Source organism: Athene noctua, chromosome 14 (genome assembly GCF_965140245.1).
Source record: "Athene noctua chromosome 14, bAthNoc1.hap1.1, whole genome shotgun sequence".
NCBI classification, from domain to species: Eukaryota; Metazoa; Chordata; class Aves; order Strigiformes; family Strigidae; genus Athene; species Athene noctua.
The window spans coordinates 8,065,908-8,087,769 of record NC_134050.1 but is presented as its reverse complement, the minus strand read 5'-3'; the positions used below and the strand labels follow the sequence as shown (position 1 = coordinate 8,087,769).

Below are 21,862 nucleotides of genomic sequence, written 5' to 3'. Positions count from 1 at the left end.
GTCATTTCATGTGCCAACCAGGATAGAGAGAAACAGAGCTTCTGATAAGTACTTTGCCTGTGACAAGCTGACCCATTTGCCAACAGCCAATAATATACCAATGTTGTGACAGGAATGATTGACTGCTGCTTTTACAGCAGAATGATTTGAGTTTCCAGACAGTGCTCTTTTTTTTTTTTTTTAAATTCTTGGACTAGCTTGAATACAGGTTGTTTTACTCCTGGAATAAAAAAGCTTATGTTAATTCTGATACAGGAGGTGATTTTGTCTCAGAACACAGAAAATCATTCCATCGATTGAATACCATTTATCTAAAAAAAGGTTGTATAGTACAATGATCTTACTACTAAAATGACAAGAGGAAATACAAAATACAGAAAATTATCTCTCAATTCTATGCCTCCTGTTTGCTCTTTGTTTTCCAATGATAAACATCAGCCAGATCTTCCTTGGGGGTAATACAGCATATTAGGGCTGTGCAGTGTTTTGACACTGACACCTTCCCAAAATACTCCAAATGCTGAGAGTAGCATTATTAAAAATCCTGTGATGGGGTGTGTAAGGTAAATGCACTTCTGTCGGGTCTTTATACTGTAGCTTTAAACAGTGTGAGTTCAATACAGCACTATGGGTGAAATTCAGGTTGGCAGGAAACTTTTGGATGGAATAACATCCTGTCACCTCAGAAAAGTAAAATTGATTAAATGTTGAAATATCAAAGCTGTTTAAGGCAACAAACATGTCATTAATCATTACACTGGGAACCTCCTTTTTTTTTGGTATGAAACAAAATACTAGAACAACACTCAGATATTTTTAATGTAATTTTGGGTGGTAGATATTACAAAAGCTTGAAAAAAATCAGTATTAAAACAGTAGGAGGGTTAGTTACCAGTTTGCTAATGGGAGAATGAGAGAACAGAGGAAATATATGGAAATTTGAGAAGGGAAGCTTGATACTGCCATGCATGAGGCTGCGTGGTGGCCCTGCAGCACTTCAGCTTTGACTGTTCTGTGTTACATTAATACAGAAATTAAAGAATAACTGTTTCCTGTACATTCCCTCGCAAAGTGATCTTTGAAGCTTTCTGGTTTAAAACTGAGCATGATGTCTGACAGGTGCAAGTAAACCTCAGCCTCAAATGTACATGTGATTTTTAAAATACAAAATGAATCAGTACTTTCTGTTGTTTTTCCACAGTTTCTGGGGTAATCCTCATCAAATCACCTTGTGATAGATTGTCATATTGGAGATGGAGGTGGCAGACTGCTTTTTTTAGATGATGACTCACAAGAATGGTCGTGGCTGTTGGGCTGAATGTTGACTTGAGTTATGCCTATGTAAATTGAAAGAAGTTATGCTGAAATTTTTGGCTTAAGAATTTCAGTAGGACCATCAGAATACCCCAAATTCTAGCCTCTAAGGATGTGCTTTTATTTTCCGTAAACATCAAATCAGGACTAAGCTTTCTTTAAAGAAGCTGTGGAGGTAGGCAACATTCATATCAGGGCATTGTGTTAAGCTCTGTGTTTCCTTTTCTGTCATTGTGAACAATCTAGGTTTATGCATATATTCTTTTCCTGGTAACACGTTCAGAAATAACTGGTGTTTCTAACATTGCAATTAATCATTGTGACATTATATGGTGCATTGCAGCTGACCTCCAGCAGCAAACTGCTCCTGAATGGTTGCCCTGTGGGAACTCTCTCTTTTTTTGGCTTCCGGGGAAGAGCGGCTGTGTGCAGACTTTGGTTGTGAAGTGTACTTGGCAAAGCCTGCAAGCGTGGGACGGTATTTGCTGTTCTCTGATACCTAGTTGGCAGTTGGTGAGCACCACAAGCACCACGTCCATGGCTCCAGAGCTGCACTGTGCATCATCAGCTGAACTGGATGTGTGGGCTCAGTATCCAAGAGGATTTTTTTAACACAAATTGATTGGTAGTGTGTATTGATGGGAAGGGAGATAATGTGAGTGTAGGATAGAATTGGAATAGTTATCTAAAGGTGATACTGATAAATACTTCTAATTGGAAGTCAGATTCTGATGTTGGCTGCAGAGAAACTACATTGATTTAGAGCAGGTGAAAATCTGACTCTCACCATTTAGTTTGAATAGTCATACTTTGCTCTTTACAAAATAGCTGAAGTTGCTTAATGATAATCTGGCCAATTTGCGTTTGTTCAAAACTGCTGATGTGGGAGAGATTGATGGCAGCTGAGGCTGGGCTGGAATGCTTAAGCAGATCCAGTTGAAAAAAAAGACTTTGAAATATAGCCTTTTCTTCCCATCCACTTCTCAGATGGTTTCTACCTTTAGACACTGACAAGTCTTTCAGATGATGGAGCGAGTGTATTTGAAATGAGCCAGTAAGGGACAGCGAGGTTACAAAAGGTGACTACCTGATGATGTGGGATTGTTAGCTTGTAAGTAGTGGGATTTTTTTTTCCTTGTCACTTCTTGAGAAGGTAGGGGGAATAGAAGCACATGGAAGAGAGCATTTTTTCAGGTCCTCTTCTTTATATGTCATCTTAACTTGATGGTTCTTCAAGTCAAGAGTAGTTTGTGGTATTTGGATCGTCATCACCTTCCTTCTGTGATATTCTCATTAGTCACAGATGTTTTCTTTGATTTTCCAAATACATGAAGCCATAGGCAATATCAAATCAGGCATAAAATAATACAGGAGCTAGTACTATTAACCTTGTAGAAGCAAAGGACACATGAATACATTAAGATGCACATCTCTGCTGGGAAGACGTGATCTGAAAGGATCTTTCTAAAATGTTACTGAAATATTTATTCCAGGTTCTGTTAGTGGCATGGAAAGATGATGTCCCTTATGGTCACAGACATCAAGAGATATGTAAGTCAAGGTGAGCTATAGGTTGGCATGACAAAGCTTGACTCTTAGGATCATAAAGGTTATTCACGCGTATGTTTTACACAGTGGTCACTGCTGTGACTACAGTATAGACATACAATATGCATCTGAATCTTACAACACTGCAGAAAGCATTAATTGAAATAAGCTCTTGCATGCCTCATCCCTTTCACTCCTGTGCTTGGTGAGTTTAAGTCTGAGGAATGACCTTTACATGCAAAGTCAGAGATGGACCTTTTCAAAGCCAATCACAGAACCCTTGTCAGTACGCCTGTCTCCAGCCAGCTGATCCCAGTTTTTATTAGATTCTGAGAAACTGATATGGCTACAGATCCAGAAGTGATGGAAACATAATGAAATCAGAGCCGTGGATGTTGATCAAAATGCATTTACTATGACAGCAGAAGTTACATAGCTTTTGAGGGAAGCACTACCAGAGTTAGACTGATGTAAAATGGCGATGTAGTCCAATGATAAATGCATCACGAAATAAAAAAAAAAAACACAGTCAGGAACGAGGTAGGAAAAGTATTTCAGTGCAGTTGTGATGCCAGCTCCTGCTGTTCATGCTTACATTACAAAACCATGAAGTGTTCTGGTACGGAAACAGGATAAATACGAGCATTGTTGAGAAGACGGTCATTTAAAATGGTGCCATTTTGTGTCGCCATGCAAAAGTGTCTGCCTGTATCCCTAGTGTGGCTAGTGAAATTTTCCATGTATCTTCTGAAAATCAGTGTAATGGGTGTTCTTGTCCAGGTGGAACTCATCTTTTGTCATTGTTAAAGCATGACACTGTTGTGAGGTGGAATTAAACCCAGTGTGAGTTAGAGACGTGTCAGGGGATTACAAAAGGAATTTTAGATCAGAATTAGTGTAATGCAGACAAGATTTCTGTGAAAAGAACTGGGAACAGAACCAAGGTTTCCTCCTTTTCTCTCTGCTCTATATAAAGAACTCACATGTACAGATTATAATTGCTGTGGTGAGAGGATGCCAAATTATATAATGCTTCTACCCACATCTCTCTTTTCTAATCTCTACCCTTCCTCTTGTGGGGACACAAAAGAAAATTAGGAGCTTGATCCCATTCAGACCCTTATGGGTTCTTTCCTGAAATGGTAACATAAGTCTGTAGACAAGATCAGGCTTTTACATATTCGATGCTCTGATCAGGGACAAAAGATGGATGTGAATGTGCAAAATGCCTGCAGTACCAAAAATAGGTCTATATTTATTCCTGTCATAACTTCACTGACGTTGATGGAGTTGTGCCAAGACTGAATAACCCCACAGTCTATAGGACAGCTGGCCGCCTGGCAGTAGGAAAGTTTGGGGAGAATGGTTTTCTAACAATGATTAAGCCTTCTGATATTGGCAGTACATGGTGACATTTTAGGAATATTCATCTCTGCTTAAAACGATTTTCTGGGAGATTTCAGATACATCTACAGAATCGCATACATGTGATGCCTGAAAGACAAGGGTAGCATTGATCCAGGTGTTTTCAAGCCTTGAGTTTAGTTCTGTCAGCAGTTCTGAATCACCAGACCAGGTAACGAGCAGTTCTAATTGATATAGTAATTCTGCACAGCTTTTCCACTTACACTAATGTAACATTTGGCTTCCTTGAGGATGGATATTAACCACAAGTTGAAAGGAAGGTCTGATTCTCTGATCCTTTGCTACATTTCATAAAGCTTTTAATTTTACTTGCAATACTCAGATGCAATCCCTACAGGCATTTTTCTTTCCTCTTGGGTCCAGAGACCCTGTTCAGTTGTTAATTGATAGTGTATGAGCAATGAAGGCAGCTTCAATAGTTTTACTGTTCCAGAAACATTCATCTCATTCATAAAGATCATCTGTTCAAGAGCAGTCGACCCTGGGTTTTGTTCTGTTTACGGGCTTTGTTTTGGGCAATGTGCTGACTTGCCTACAAGCTCTTAAACTACAGAGTATTCAAATAGTTTCCACTGATGTGTTAAGGTCTCCAGTTCACATGAGTCTGTTTACTAAAATTTTGAGGATATTAAGCCAGTTGTCACCACCAGAGTCTTGGCATTTGAGATGATGCTGCGTGGTGCTAAGTAACCACAGCTTGAGTCCTGAGCAATGGCATCCTCTGAGCTTAAAAATCAGTCCTATAAGCCAAGTCACTACAGGGTGTTGTGTGTGGTTTTGGGTTGGTTTTTGTTTTGTTTTGTTTTGTTTTGTTTTTTTTCTATCAGGGAAGTAGAGTGCTTCTTTATAGCATTTTCTCTCTGTATTTCCCCATTTGGGGGGTGGGTGGGTGCTTGCTGGACTACAGGCAGATAAGGGGGGATACTGTGATTATTGAGGCAAAGATACTCATCAGACTAAAAGCTGCAAGGGAGCGTTCCCCTAGTTAGTGGTTCACAGGACATTGGTGGCAGGAAGGAATGAAGCTCTTGCTTTTTGTTTAGATAATTTGCCTGCTTTTTAATATTCCTTACTCATAGCTTAGATACAGAAATTTAGGTGATTTAAAACAGGGAAAGGGAAAACTGGTTGGGCCTTTCAAAGAAGATAAGGAAGATAGCTTCCCAGATCCTATCAGCTGTTCCAGAGAAGTAGTTTCTTTTAAAAATCCTAGCCTTAAAAACAGTAAAATCAATTATATATATTTAAACAAACAAACAAACAAACAAAACCCTAGTTGCTTCCAAAGATAGACCAAAATTGATGTTGCCCATCTTTGCAGATATAGGCTATAATGTGATGCGTTAACAATGTATGGACTCGTGGTATGGCTGCACTGCCACTGCAAACTCTTTTCTTAAATAGCTGTTTCTTACTGAATCCATAAGAGAAGCAGTGATTCTAGGCCACTCTTCAAATGTGTTATCAGGAATTCACAGTAAGCTTTGGTAAAGAAGGGGTCCATATTACTGAATTGGCAAAATACCTGTCAGGAGCACAGGAGGAGGGTATTCAGAAGACATTATCTTCACTTCAGTAGGCGGGACTGCACACCAAGAAATAGAGTAGTTTCCTCTAGCTGTGGAATATTCAATCCAGCATCATCAAAGGATCAGATTCAATAACTGTTAAAGGAACAATGAAAGGAATCCTTTTCTTTTGCTCAAATTAACATTGTCTCTGTTTTGGTATCCTGTAACCTAGCCAGTTTTCCAACATGAAAACAGAACACAAAAACTGGCAAGTTCTGTGTATCTGGGATTGGTGGCTTGAACCTCATAAAACGTGTAAGTGAAGAACAGAACATAAAGTTATCAATTAGATCTTCTAATAGCTTTTAAACATTACTATATTTTATTACAGACCTAAAATTATCCTTGTTTTCAGACTTGGATCTTTTTCAAGTTTTTCATACTTCAGCCCAACCTTCTTTTAGCTAGCAAGGCTGAGTTTTCAGCACTGAACAATGGAAATAGTATTGGAGCATTTGACACATTTCTGCTCCCATAACTACAGGTCCTTTCATATGGTAAATCTGATATTCTTCATGGAGTTGTTGGGCTTTGACATTTTCTATACAGTTGTGTTTAAGCTGACACTGTGCATGGTGTTATGACAGAGCAATAAACTTTAGAAGACCCACCTCAGTGAGATGGGTGAACAATGATGTGCAGCTTCCAGTCTGAGAGTAGTGGATAAAGAGACGAGGGTGAAAGCAGATACTCCTAAAAACAACAACAAAAGAATTATCCTCTGAGTAATACAAAGCAGCCTGCTGAGCTGGTATATGCGAAAGCAGATGTGCTGAAAAATCCCAGCAACAACCAAAACTCTGGTTAACATGTGAGCTCCATGTGTACTGTGGGAACTTGAGTTATGCAATCAGGGGGCAGTGCTAAGGGAGAGAGATGTCAGACTGCAGTGACAGTGTGTCCGGGCTTTGCTTTTGCTTTTAAATAATATAGTTGATGTGAGATAGCTCAAAAAAAGTCAAACAAACCCAAAACACCAACAGCAGCAGCAAACCCCTTGTAGCACAGCTAATGTCTTCTGAAACTGTGTTAACAGATGGGGACAGACGGTTTTACATTGGAATACTGAGGGACAATAAACGTAGTGTTCTACTGTATGGAGTAGAACACAAGTTCTGGCTTTGATTTCCAGTTCTGCCACTTACTCACTATGTAACCCTGGAGAAGTCATTTAAGATGACATCCATGGAAGGATCCAGCATGCAGGTCTCATCTGATTCCCATTTGCATTTCCTAAAACACTGTCCTAATCTTGGAGACACCTACAGTTCAGAAATGCTTCGTTTTTCTATCTGAAAGAGTCTCAGATGTAAAAACCTGGGGTTTGCACATTTAAAACTTTCCCACAAGTCAGGGTGTCAGATGGGCAGGCCCCAGCTCCCCTTGAAATGGGTTGTGGAGTGTGATTCCTTCCCTGAGCGCTCCTCGCAGCCTAGATGGGGCAGGGCAGTGGGCCTGGGCTCCCCCTCGCCTGCCCAGTAGCTCCATGGATTGGATGCTCACCCAGTGTGTATTTCAGATATTTCAAGGGGAGGTTCCTTGCTTCTCTCTGCTTGCTAGGATCGCTCGTGTCCCCGCCACCCAAGGTTCTTGCTTCTTTGGTCTTCAGACAGTGGATGAGAATAAGGAGGTTGAAGGAAGTGCCCCTACTTAGCAAATGATGTGATACCTTGGGCTGTGATGAGGATGTGATTTAAATGTAACTTTCTCTTCCATGTCTTGTGTTGGCTTTATGAATATTATTCTGAGGCACCCTCCCCTTCCTGTATTTAATTTATGTGGTGTCTCAAAGCCTTTGGCTGTCATTACGGGCTACCTGAAAACCAGGCATTGTGGCATTATATATGCTGGTGCCAAGACCCCTGTCGAGTCCAAAGGCATCTCTTGGTGCCTTGAGCTTCCAGGTTGATAATCCTGCGTGGTCCAGGCTGGTGCTCTGTGGGCAGGAGGGATGCGTGCGGCTCTGACATGTGTAATGAGTACAGGAATGCAGGGTCGGGGGCTGTAACGGCTCACGGCATCTGCAGAGCAGCGTGAGGAGGAACCTGCGACACTGAAAGAAAGGCTCCGAGCAGCCAAGTGCCAAGTGTTGCTATAATCGGGCTGGATTACTCACTGCGCTTATTCAAATTCCTGTTGATGCTGGCAGCGGGAGTTTTCCCGAATAGCAACGGACAATGAGTCATCTCCAGGTGTTTTTATTTGAAAGCGCGCTTTTTTCTTTTCTTTCTTTTTTTTTTTTTTTTAAATTTCAAAAAGAAACCGGTACGAAACTCCCCCCGTGCAGCCCCTAGAGCATCTCTCCTCGCCGCCCGCTTTGCCGCCGAGTTCCCAGCCCGCCGCAGGACTTGAAGCCGCTCCTCCCCTTGCGGAGAGGGAGAAATTTTTTTTTTTTTTTAATTTTTTTTTTTTTTTTTTTGTTCCTGCTTCAAGCAGGCAGGACCAATCCGGGGGCCGCCCTGCCTGCACCGTGCTGGCAAGGCAGCAGCCGCCGCCTCCCGCCCCCCGCCCCGCTCCGCGGCTGCCCGGGAGAGCGCAGGATGCGCGGAGCTGCGCCGGGCGGGGACCCGCGCCACTGCGGGAGGGGAGGATGAGGTGGCGGCTGCTTTCCCTTCCGTCTGACAGCTGAATGGTTTTGGTTTTTTTTTTTTCCCTCCAGGTTTTCGTGATCAGCACTGGGGGAGTCGGGAAATCTTGTGGCCACTGGCGTATTTTTATTTAAAATTGCTGTCAGTGGACGTTTCTCCTTCTGTTCCAGCATCGTTGTCCTGTTCACAGCTATTAAGGCTTAAGAAGCTTGATTCTCTAAGGCTCGTATCCAAGGGCATCAGTCATTAGCACACTGAGCTACATCTGCTTCTTGGCTAAGACTGAAGAAAGACATCTTAAGCTGGAAATCCTGCTTGCTCACACGCTCTCTAGTGCATACGGAAGGGGAAGCATATGCAGCAGCAGGTTCCTTTTTTTTTTTTATTCCAAAAGGCTGCCTCGGCTGCCTCACTTTGGAGATGCAGTGACAAGATAATGGAGTGAAAGTCTCCCATTTCCAGGAGAGACAATTACAGGAGTCAGCCAGAGAAAGGAAGGAGCAAGTCAAATAACAGCAGAAATAGGAAGGAGGACAGTGGTGAAGAACTGAAAATAAAATTAGAGGAAACAGGTGGAAGGCTGGCATAAAGCTGGGAGACATTTTAGGCTGAAAGTGGTGGGGGTTTTCTTTCTTTTTTTTTTTTTTCTTCCTAGTTTTAAATTCTAAGCTGGTTTTGGAGATCCCTGCAGTAAGCCAGACTGCTTTAGTGTAGAGCAGCTACCCCAACGTGTCCTTTTCTCTCTCCCTGCCTGCTGTCTCTGCTGCTGCTGACAGAAACGTGTTAGGAAAGCAGAAAGAGAAAATGCCAGCCATCCTGGTAGCCTCCAAAATGAAATCGGGACTACCTAAACCCGTACACAGCGCTGCTCCAATCCTGCATGTCCCAACAGCCAGGACCATCCCACAGCCCTGTTACCTGAAGTTTGGGAGCAAGGTGGAGGTGACGAAGCCATTGTATTCCAGCCAGATTCCTCTCAAATCTACTAATGGACAAGAAAACGCAGGAGATGGACTCCCACCAAGGAAGAGTAGCTCGGTAGAAAATGGATTTGACACACAGGTTAGAAGGCACCAAGTGTTGGGGAGGTGTATGTGGGAAATTATTTCTATATTGAATGTGTGCAGCAGGTTTTCTGAGGTGGACAGCAGTGGTGTGAAGAGAAGTGAGAGAAGGGGTGTGTGTGTAGTAACATCTGTCTACAGTGGTGGGATGTTTTATATTGCACACAGTGGCATGTGTTACCAAGGGATGATGGTGTGATTTTTGTCAGCGTGGTGGAGTTGATGGTGGGGTGGTGAGGGATGGTGCTGTGTGTGCTGTTTGCCTGTGTTGCCTTCTCTTTTGCCTTTGCCTGAACTTGGGGGTTTTACAGAAGGGAGACGGTAGAGATGTTTCTGGGTGTGTGTTCTTTGTGGTCTTTCTGTAGGTGCTAATTGTAATGGCTGGGTTGTGTGCCTGGGATGGGGAGGGAGTGCTGGTTGTCATGAATGTGTTTTGTGTTTGGTCATGTACTGCACTGGAGCATTAGTCGTGTGAACATTTTGTATTTGTAGTTGTGTGGGGAGTGAATGGGAGGCAGTGCTTGATGTGAAATTACATATATCTCATTCTCAGTGTAGTTAATGTAGGAAAAGAATACTCAAGTGGAATTGTCTATTTTGATGCTATGTGCATGACAGTATAGATGCAGCACATTATCAGTATGCATTTTTCAGATTTTCCCTCAATGTGTATCAGTTTTCTAACCTCTTTTTATATATGCTGCTTCCTGCATAGGGAAGAGAAACGTACGTTCTTCAGCTCGTTTATTTTTTGTCAGCATGGTAACGTTTTCAGCACGGCTCGGGTTGCCTTGTACACTGATGCCCCAGTGTGCTCAACAGCAGTGTAAGCAGATAGTATGTGTTAGCGTACTACAGCGTGAGCAAAGCAGATGGTCTGCTGCAGCAACCAGCATTGATTAATGTTATATAGGGACTGCTGTATAGCAGCGTGATGTATTTTGGCAACAGCCGTATACGTTACAAGCTGCTGCCGCCAATATCTGAGCCCAGTGGAAGGTGATACTGCTGTACTGTGATAGGGAAATGATGACAAGATTATTTTTATTTTTTTTTCTTTTCCTTCCTCAGGGAATAATGGATCATCCCTACCATCTAGATTTTGAAATCTATGACCTCATAACCCTATTCTCTTAAGATGACTGTGACTTCTGATTGGGCATGTTTGGCCTCGTGCCCTGAATTTTAGGATATGCTGCACTTTTGTTGCTGGTAGACAGGGTGATGTATCAGGCTGCTCAGGCCAGACAAATACGACTGTAGCAGTTCCTGAGAGACTGAGGGCAGGGAAAGGAGACAGACAAGTATTGGTGGCAGGGTGGTGGCAGCAGACAGACCGACCTGCGCATCACATTTTATGCTTAAGAGAGATGAGTACTCTTTTTTTTCCTGGTGCTAGAGTCTGTCCTTGTGATTATGAAATGTCAGCAAAATCTCATTATATGCTGTTCTTTCTCTCAGACACGCCTTGGTTTCTGCATAGAAATTTACATTCCTGCAAAAGTGATTCTTATTCATAAATACTTTCTTATCTTATAATAGATTATAATCAGAGAGATCCTGCCAGTGGTAGCTGCTTCCAGCAGTAAGGGCAATACTGTCATGGTATTAACTGTGATGCAGATGTGGAACAAACCCCATATTGTTTTTCTATCCTGAAGATGGAAGCGTCTTCATGCTAATTTGTTATATTTAAACAGGGAGTGATTTTGGCCAAAGGAATTTCAGATTTTGAGTTTTGAATAACTTCACCAGTGGGAGAAATCCTAAGCTTTGTCATTCTCAGTAACCTCATTTGGGTAGCAGTCTTAGCAGATGACCAGCACCTTTTAAGGTGTGAACCAGTGAAGTTTGTTTTACTATTCATTATCTTGAATAAACACAGTCATTTTTTGTTATTCTTATTGATCCAACTTTGATCCCTCTGCCCACATCAGCATGCAGGTTTTTGCCATTCAGGGTAGTAATTTGAAACATCGGTCCATATCTAAAGAGAGGTTTTTCCAGATTGGTTGTATCAAGTGCACTGTTCTTTTCTTCTTCTCCTGTCCCTCCTTCCCAAGAGAGGAGGAACGGGATGGATGGACAGCTGCCAGATGGTATGTCAGCAGCTGAAGCTTGTTTATCTTGGAAAACCTTCAGCTACATTCAGGTGTAGAAGTGCTTTCTGATAATAAGCCTAGCAAGATTTAGTCTTAAACACTGCACTAGGTCTAAATATTTCAAGAATCGTGGACATGTCCTATGGGGGTGACCATTTGCTTCTCTGGATATTTTATCTTAAGCAGCAATTTGGCCCTCATCATTTTACTGTGCAGGCACGTGGCATCCCCACTGAGGGAGGTAAGTTATATTCTTATCATGACATTCTGAGTTAAAATCCACAAGTTGGACCGACACCAAATGTTTTGGCACCTATTTTTTGTACATCTTGGTCCCCGCATGGAGTTTGCAGCCCACAGAGGAAGACATCCTCCTGCGTTGGTGGAGAGAGAATTAAAAAGAGATTGTGACACTTGGATCAAAAAACCAAAGAGAAGAAATAAAAATCACCAAAACCTGTTTAACTTGTGCTGTATTCCTTTGTGAGACTGAACTTGGAATTTGCAGCCCCAACCTCTCTCTTGGAGTTAGAGACATAAGCTGTTTCCATCAGAACCCAAGGTGATGTCAGGCCATTTTGAAGACAAGTAGCACGGAAGGATTGTTCTTGTACAGCTGCTGGGCAGTTAGAGCAGCTGCTCGCAGAGTGGGCTAGTGAGTGCAGTTTCTATTTCGACACAAGGGAATTGAAACTCCCATCATATCTCTGAAGGGTTTCATAATCAACAAGCCGCAGGATGTTCCTGGGATTGTTTTAGGGAGTTGTTCTTAATCCTGTTGAAGTTGGTCCTCTTTACATAATATAAAATTCAGTTGCATGTACAAAGGAGAGAGGGCAACTTGACCTAATGTTTAGGACATCTGCTTACAGGGAAAGAGGTGATGGGAGGGATGAAACAGATAGATGGGCTACCTTTAATTATTAGTACATATGAATTTTTTCTTCTATCATAGCATATATAAACTTCCATTTTGAATTGTGTATGCCTTTTCCCTGAACTTAGTTTACTGAGTAGTCTGGACAAGAGGCTCTGTCTAGTGCATAGACCAGAAGGCACAGTGTGAAGGCACTGGACCATGTTCTAATGCTGTTTTAGCATGTCTCAAGCCATTGCACACCAGTGCTATGTTCATGAGTTTTTTCAGTGTCATGTGGTACCTGTCTTGAGCCTGATTCTTTAGAGAACATGGGCACTGCAGGTGTTATTCATTAAAGTACTTATTTTTTAAATACTGCTGAAAATCAAGGTGTCCCACTTGAGAAATGTGGTATCAGTGAAAACTTCTCAATATTTTGATTTTTTAAAAATTTTTCTCTTGTTCATCTTGATACGGTTTTCAAGTGTAAGCTGGATTTTAAAGTGACTGGAAGTTTTGTGCCTTAAGGCCATATAAGGGCAATGTGTTATTTAAAATGCTGTGCAATTTATAAAAAGCTTTCTTCAGAGTATTTCAGGAGCGCTTTCCAGAGAAAGGTCTGAGGGTTTTAGCATCAAACCCATTGTAAATGCTAGTGGGAAATCTTATGTTGATGAATCATGGCACTATCATTCCTATTTTATTGTTACTGATACACACACTCCATTCATTTTTCCATATTAAATTCCCTGTGTTGTGCACAACAGTATCCTACTGTTGCACTGGTGATTATTTTGTCTAATTTGAAAACACCGCCAATAAATTGTACCCTTATTTAGAGAGCATTGTTTTGGAAATATTTAACTTTGTTACCAGAGAAACTTCCGTCAAGTAGAGAGCAAGATAGTGATCTCTCATATACAAAATGGTATTTTATTAGTTATTCTGAAAAAGTCATATGTATTTGGCTACTAAATTTGCTTTAGTTATTTAAGACAGAAGTCATTGCCAATTAGAAGTGCATGGGCATGGTACAATTGTTTGTGCAGGATGCAAGAAGGAAGATACTGTTCCAGGAATACAGTCTGTTGCCGTGTTATTATGAAAACCACTGAAGGAGGTAGTGGATTTAATTACTGTTTATTGCTGCCATGTTGTATTCTCTAGTGTCTTGATTTTCATGAGAACCTAAATTAATATTTGTATCTTAAGTACCATAGCAGTCCTAAAAGCACCAGGACCTTAGTAAGTCATTGGTCCCACCCTTCCACTAAAACACTTAAAGTTGAGAGTCATCTGTTTAACCTGGTATTAAAGTCTGTGTATTCAGCAATTGCCTAGAACTGTCCTTAATGTTTGGCAGGGAGGGGTGGTGGTGGGGACTTTTCATTCCTTTGCAAACTTCTTTGCAGTATTCAAAGAAGTTAGGCAGTTCTCCTCTCCTGTGGACGTGGAAGGCAGATGCTCAATAGGTGTCATCATGTCTCCCTCACTTTTTTTTCTCTCTGCACTAGGCAAACCTAATTCTTCTCATCTTTCAAGGTTTCCAGAACTCTTATGTAACTCTTCCTTATTCAGTACATGTTTCTTTTCAGTTTGCCTAGACCTTTTTTTAAGGATTCAGTTCAAAACTGGATAGAAATCATCTGCAATAAAACTACCTTATTCAGCTAGATTTTTCTTCACTCGTTTTCCCAGTTTGTGAAGATGATGTTGAGTTGGGCGCTCCAGATCTGGGGTGGTCTAAATCTCCCCATTTTCTAGTCTTGCAGTAGACTTTTCTTCTAGTGATTTAGCTCTGCTTTCCCACTTTATGAAGATCATCTATACCTGGTGTGCTCCAAAAACATTTGCAGGACCTATTGAGATTATGTTTTTTTCTCGTGAGCCATCCTGTAATCCAAGTCAATGACGGTGGCATGGAATGGAATTGGTGGAGAAGCTCCATTACAGATCCCTGCACAAAGTCTCTTGGGTAACCATTCCCAGGTTGGTAGCAAACTGCTGACAAATGTCAGGGAGTTTTTCAGTCAGTTGTGCACTGCTTTGATGTACTCCAGCTGCTTACAAATTGATTACTTAATAGGTTGCTCCCGTATTTTTCCACACTTCAAATTTAGGCTCACATCAGCTTTTTGATGAGCCACATGTGACTTGCAGTCTGTTGGCTGTTGGTTAGCCTTCACTGTTCCCAAGCCATTAGCAATCCAAATGAAGCCATATAGTTCAGATATTAGTAATTACTTTTCTATATTTTAATTAACTTTATCAGAAGTCGTTTATACCTCCGTATCACTGTCTTGCTAATGTGAAGCTTCATAGAGAGAAAGATTAATAAAGCATATTGCAGAGAAATTACGCCTTCCTTTCTCACATGTACTATCCATTTTTATGTGTGATACCGGGCTTCGCAGTTTTACCGTAGAACCATCTTGCAGAAGGGATAACGATCAAGCAAATCTTCATCTGGACCCAATTTAAAGTCAGATGTACATTGACTGGTTTCAGTGCCATTATGTGAGCCTGCATCAGTGGTGTAAAATTTGGTCTCGCTACCACTGCTGAGCTAATTATAAAAAAAATTATGAGAAATGTGGTCAGTGAAGCCAGATGAGGTCGCATTTAGGATGTGTACAAAGGAGAAATTTTACAGAAGAGTTGGGAAAAATCTAAGAAAAACTATAGATTCAGGCCATTAAATTATATAACCACAAAAATAATTTTAAATTAGTATTAAAGAACTTGCTTGTATGATTATAATTATGTACCTAAGTACATGCCTATGAAAAAAACCTTGCTGTGTCTTGCGTTCTGATGGATTTTTTTTTTTTTTTGACACACTGTAAGCAATCTGAGGCTATTAAGTAGCCAAATTCTTCTATTTATGATTACAATGGTTTTGATAATACCTTTATAGATACTTACTGGTAAATATTAAACTATTATAGGGTTGTTCTAAATAAAATGTTACTGGATAAAAAACAAGGGAACAATTCAGAAATTGTCTTATTCTGATTACTAACGTGGAGTTTTCAGTGATATGTCTTTTAATATAAAGAGCCACCCTTTTTAACGCCCTGCGTTAGAACAAAAGATGTAAGATTGCACTGTCAACTCAGGAGGTTCTTTCATCACTGGGTTTTCATTTAGAATATGCAAAGGGTCACTTGGATTCAAAGTTCCATTTGGTTCTTAATTTTACTGGTGAAAATGTTTTTTGCTCTGATTTCAGTTTAATTGTGACAGTTCTTGCATAAAAGAGCCTTTGGTCATCGTGTAATGTTCCTTGCTAACTTCAGCACATTTACTGTCAAATTGCTCAAAATGGAATTTCCAAAAATATTTACTGTAGAGCTAATAATGCTGCTGTTGAATTCATTCAAGCTTTTATGGTCCATGGTAGTACTTTTGAAACACTCATTTAATACGACCTTTTTTCCTGCTTCCGATTTAGGGTTTTTTTTATTATATTTCTCTGATCTCTGCTAATAGGTTATATCGAAGGGGCTTCCAAATTTTAATATACTTAATGTAAGCATACTCTTTAGAGGTAGGGATATTGTTCTTATAAAATAAGTGAATGGCTAAGGCACAAAGTAACTTACTCAAGGTCATAAAGTCTGCATTGCCATAGAAAATGACTAGCTAGTCCCCAGATTATTAGATTATCTTTCTGCTTTGCTGTTACTTGTTAATCAGTTCAAAATGCTTATGCATATGATGTCCATGTGTTCTCCCTCAGTCCTTGAAACTCTTAGTTTACTCTATAAAATTGTATTTTTTTTAAGTGAACACACTCACTTTCTTTGTCCCTGTTTTAGCAAGTAATTTTTATCACCACCTGCTCTGACACTTGATGTATGGCAGCACCCAGGACACTTTGGTCCAGCTGTCCTCTAACCAGAAATGGGTTCATATTTTTTTTTTTTTCCTTAGTCTCTTTCTCCCTGCCTGCCTTTTCCTCCCTGACTGCACTGGTGAATTTCTTTGACAGCTTTTAGAGTTTTGTTTCTTATTTTGCCTAGATTGTTTGTCCATTGTGTGTTCCACAGAACTTCTCTTTCTTGATTTATGTGTTATATTTCAGTTCTGTTAGACACTCAGTCTCTGCTGGAGACTGCTCGTTTGAACTGAAATTGGCTTCAACAGAGAGCATTAAGTCTTTATACCTATCCAACTGTTAGCTGATATATCTAATTTGTTAATGTTCAAATATGGATAAAATAATTTGAATTTGAAAAGCAAGTGTAACATGAGGAAACTGAAAGACAAAAAGCATCTGTGTGTATCATAGACCTGGCACAGGCACCGCTCAAGCTGGATAAGTGTTCTTAGTGGCTGGAAACCATGCTGGCATGCTTCACGGAGCTCATAAAGTAACATTCTCTAGTCTTCGGCAAAATACTTGCATCAAAGATCAGGTGGTATGAAATATGAACCCTATCCTCAAGGACTCTCCTGGAGATGCAGAGAGGTACAAGGGTATTAATAGAGGAGAACAACAGCTACTGCTTTTTAAAACTCCTGGCACTAAACCTGAGCTTTACTTCTCAAAAAGTAAAAACAAATCAAATGGTAAAGAGGGAGTCTGGTGAACAAAACACAAACTTGTTCCCAAGTTTCAAGTATCTGAGAAGTACCAAAAAGCTAGAAATTTATGAGACCAACACCACCTGTGCTCTTTTCTTCTATCCAGAAGGTATCAGAAAAGAAAGCCTTTATTTTATTGAGATAGGAAGGGTGGATTCAGTTCTTACTTTTGGAAACTCAGGGCTGGTTTTGCTTTTTGTATTTCCGTTGAAGAGTCATTTGAGAAACACTGTTTACTTATTTTTTGAGTCTAGTTTCCAGACTATCTCACCACTACATTTAAATCTGTTTAATTTGTATATAATATAAATTTATATATTTGTATATATTTTAATGCTTTTAGCCTGCAAGTCCCTTTTTCCTACCACAGTGGAAGAAATTAAGGAGGGATTTAAATCAATAATTATTTTGTTTTAATTTTCCACACTTGCAAGACAGAGTAAATTTTATAAGTGCTGTTTAAGAAGATACAATTTTGAATAAAGTGATAGCTGAGCCTTTAATGAAAGGATGTGTATTCTGTTCTTCCATTTTCTTCCCACTTGCTTTCTGTTACATTTAAGTTTTGGGGCTAAACTTTCTTTTCTGGTATAAATCAGGAGATGCTCTTAAAATTTAATCCATTAATTTATTTTTTCCTTGTAGCAAACTGTAGAATGTCATTCTCCTGACAAGTTCACCTGGCTAAAAATACTCTGCTTGAATATTTTTAGAAACATCTATATTTGAAGTTTATAAATGATCAGATTTTATGTGTATTATTAGACATGAACTGTTGGTACATTTTGTAACAGGAAGCTGCTGGTTTTCCATTCACCAAGAACTGGAATTCAGTCAAACACTTGGCACTTACTTGTATGCCTCTAATTTTATCTGTAAATTGTTTTTTCTGAAATAGTTTGTGGAAACATTCTCAGTTTCTTCAGTTTTGCAAAGCATAGGCATGGAAATAACTGCTAAAACTTAAATAAACAGGTCATTTCTTATTTTAAAACAGGCTGAGATCTGAAATTTTATTCTGATTCCACCTTTTTTTTACCTCCTGATAGTATTTTTAGGTGTCTTATCCTTGGATTATTTTTCATTTTATTTTTGGGTTATTTTAGAATTGGAAGCAATGTGTGGGAAAACAATAAATGCAAGGGAAAAAAATATCTAACTTCTGTATTTCAAAATATGCTTTTACCAGGACTTTTTCCCCTATGCATGTTCAGTTTTGGACTGTAATATCATCATACTTTGATAATGGCTTGTTTATGCCCATGGCCTCTTCTTAAATTTTACCCTGTGTCCATCTCTTGTCTGGAATGTTTCCCTAAGTCCTCTTCCTGTTCCCAGTTTGTATGGGATTTTTCTCTGCAGCTATGGCTAGAAGTTGCCATACCCTCTCTTTCATAGGTGGAAAGAGTCCCTAAATCTCCTTATTTTACCTGTCCTCTCACTAATATTGGTCCATTTCTTCTGCCTTGCCCTTTACGTAATGACCACCACGGTATAATCCAAAAGTGTGTAGTGGTGAGTTCATGTTTACAGTGTAGACTTCAGAATTGCCTGTAGGTAGCAGATAGTAGCAAGACTGTATTGGAGGAACTAGCAGCTGTAGAGAGAGTCTGTGGGTTATTTTCCAATAGTTGTTGCTGAAGTTTTATTTTATACAAGTAAGAAGGAAAACTTATGGACTGGAGAGACCAAGCAACTAGGGATTGACATCTATTGATTTGGTAGCAATAGTGCTATGCTTGATGAAAAAAACATGGTCAGGTCTGTGAAAGATGAATTTTTGGGCAGCAAGTTGATGGATTCTTCAGCGTTTTCTTTGAAAATGGAAGTCTGCCTATTCGTGAGAGTTCTAAATACCATTAGTCCTTCCTTCAAGCTCTAGGAGCTCACAGGAGTGGAGGCCAAAGTACTTGATGTGCTGTTCCCTCCACGCCTTGGGTGGGGGAAGGACAGGTTCTTAGGCATGACAGTCCCAGAGGCGTGGAGTTCTGGGCCTTAAAGACTTCTTGGAGAAACCCAGAGATGTTTGTCTCGCCTAGAAGGACAGGTTCTTAGGCATGACAGTCCCAGAGGTGTGGAGTTCTGGGCCATAAAGACTTCTTGGAGAAACCCAGAGATGTTTGTCTCGCCTACCTGATAACAAAGTTACCTAGTTATACACATCCAGGCTTCTCATTAAATATATGAACGAAAAACCAAATCAAACCCCAAAAAACACACAAAACAACACTTGACAGGCTGAATTACTATACGGCTGCAGAAGTAGCTGTTCTCAGTCGTGGGATTTTGTTGATTTGGTTATGATTCCTTCAAACGGACAGACTCAACTTTAACTTCCTTGATCATTTCCGTGTCCTCCTTGTCTCCCTAATAACACTGTAGAAGCTAACAAGGCCCTTTTGCTAATAGACAAGTGCATTTTTCAGAGTTGTATAGAAAAAAAATTTTCTAGGATGGCTGTCGGAGGATACCCATGCTTTGTGCTTGGGAGAAGTGGAAGAGGCGTATGACAGGCTGGAATTGTAATTTTATGTATTTTATGTCTGTCATGGAGCTCTTTAGAGGCTGTTCTTCAAATTAATGGGATTTTGAGTGTGGTGGTCTCATTGCCAGAACATACGATCATCCTAATACTTCATGGCATCTCAGTCTCCTTGGAACCCATTTGATGGATCTGCCATTTGGACAACAGAGTTGTTCTCAGTTGTGGAGGTTGGTATAGTAATACCTTCTTGTTTCACATGAAGAGTTGAATCTTCCCTGATAGGATCACCTATTTTCTACTGAAAGTACTGACCAGAAAATATATTTATATTGTATTTTTCTGCCAGCTGTTAATTCTATATACTTGCCCATTGGTAGAACAAAATGAATACCCTAGTGCAATTTCATGTTGCTGATCTAGCTTGTGCAACACATTATGGTGAACATGGATACTGAGACTTTTTAACATTTATATATCTTGAAACAAATCTTTAGAAGTGGATTCCTTTTTCTTTAGCCATGTCCAGTGTTAGAAACTGTGGGTAACTTTAGTACTGATAAGCTAAATTCTGGTTTTGTACAAGTTTTGGGTTTTTTTAAAAAAACTGTGACAGCTGTCTTTCCACAACATATCTATTTTGGCTGTCTCTCAGATTATGACATTAATTACCAGGAAGTAATTTCTAATCCACTTGTACAAGGGGTCTAGCAAATTTGCCTCCTCTGGCAGATAGACAACTATCAGGCATAGTATTGTAAGATCAAGCAGATACAAAGATTGGTGTCATGTCTTTTAAGTCAGAAATCCTCCTTAAACCAGCATGGCATGATGAAAGGTTATATTTTCTTAGAGAAATTTAATCTGCAAACAGTATCTGTATGTGCATGTTGGAGGTTAAAGGCATAGAACAGATTTGCATCCACATTGATCGGTGTGCTACGTTGATTATAGCTGGTGGAGACAGTAATTAATGGATTGGTCTAGTAAGACAAATTTGATGCAGTTATAAATTATTCTTCATTTCAAAGTGTCTTTAAAATGGCATGTGTGTTTCCAGAGCAAATGTGCATTGGCCATTTGAAGCAGTAGCTTAGAAACATGTTTCTCTTCCCTTGCTCAGTAAGCAGGGGTCAGACTGCTTCTCAGGACGGCCGTATGTGTTCCAGACTTGTCTGTGTCTTAACTGGGAGGGATTATTTTGGGAAGGATTATTTTCAGCATTGCTACATTTTACTCCTCTGGGATGGGCTCTGGAGCACACAGGGGTCTGATCCTCCAGGGTAATGTGCCAAACGAGCACTGCCAAGGAAAGCTGGCAAAAATGTGCCTCTCCTCTAGTGTGGAGCTGGAAAGGGGAGGCAGCAGCGTTGTATTTATCCCTACACAACCTCGCCAGGGGAATTCTAATGAATTTGCTTTAATTTACAAAACAAAACCACTTTCTGCTTTTCAAGAGGGAAGAGCAGCAGTTGCCTAGGATCCCGTTTCCAAGCAGTCAGATACAAACTTTCCTCACTGCAGCAATGAAGATTTTCCTTTTGGTTGCCTGTAAGGGGTCGCCTTTCAGCCTTTTACCTGGTAGGGTTTGGACCACGTGGAGTGATTTGTGGGGCATACCCATATTGAGCAGTGGGATGTGATGTCTGAGAGTCTTACCCACTGGCGGTTTGGTTTATCAGGTTGGGTAGCAAGGCAGCTGTAGCTTGTTTTTAACACAAGAATCAATTCCAGCTGCCCCTTGTTGAGGAGGTTGCTTGCTGCAATAGGTACTTGAAAAAGGAGAAAAAAAGAAGAAAAAAAAGGCAAAAAAAGAAGGCATATGAAAGAACCCAAAATCAAAAAAACAATCTGCAAAGCTACTAGACTGCTTAATAGCAGATCCTTCACTCTACTGCAGTTTCATATTTGTGCTAGAACTTAATCTCTTGGCCACATTAATGGGAACTAGATAAGATGTAGTACTCTGTTGCCTCCTGAGCTCTCTGAGATTCATCAGAAAAGGGGTTTACATTGAACAAACAAATTTGTGTCTGTTATCTTCATAGTCTGAGACATGTCTGTTGGTGTGAGACATTACAGTAGGGACTGATGCCACCCTTGGCTTCCTGTAGGCTGCTGTGTCGGCATTTCTGAACCAATGGCTCGTCAGATCCACTCTGTTTATTATACAGCATTAAGGAAAGAAAGATTTGGAATTCCAGTGTTGTACTGGTGAATCATTTAATTTTGGATAATTTTGAAGTGGTTCTTATCATCTTATATAAATGGGATTTTCAACTAATAAAAGCCTCAGGCTTTCTGTGCACGTCTGGTCAC

General features: G+C 40.2%; 1 protein-coding gene across 4 annotated transcripts in view; it reads left to right on the top strand.

The window, feature by feature from the left end:
• Positions 1 to 21,862, top strand: part of NAV2 (neuron navigator 2) — a 420,599-nt gene that overhangs the window by 177,363 nt on the left and 221,374 nt on the right. For 3 of the 4 annotated variants that reach the window (XM_074918578.1, XM_074918581.1, XM_074918579.1), the window contains exon 1: positions 8,855 to 9,508. The exons of the other annotated variant lie outside the window; for it this stretch is intronic. In XM_074918578.1, coding sequence (XP_074774679.1) covers positions 9,251 to 9,508 — 258 coding nt within the window. In that variant the 5' untranslated portion in view covers positions 8,855 to 9,250. Of the gene's footprint in view, positions 1 to 8,854; positions 9,509 to 21,862 lie in introns of those variants that run through there. 4 annotated transcript variants of the gene reach the window in all.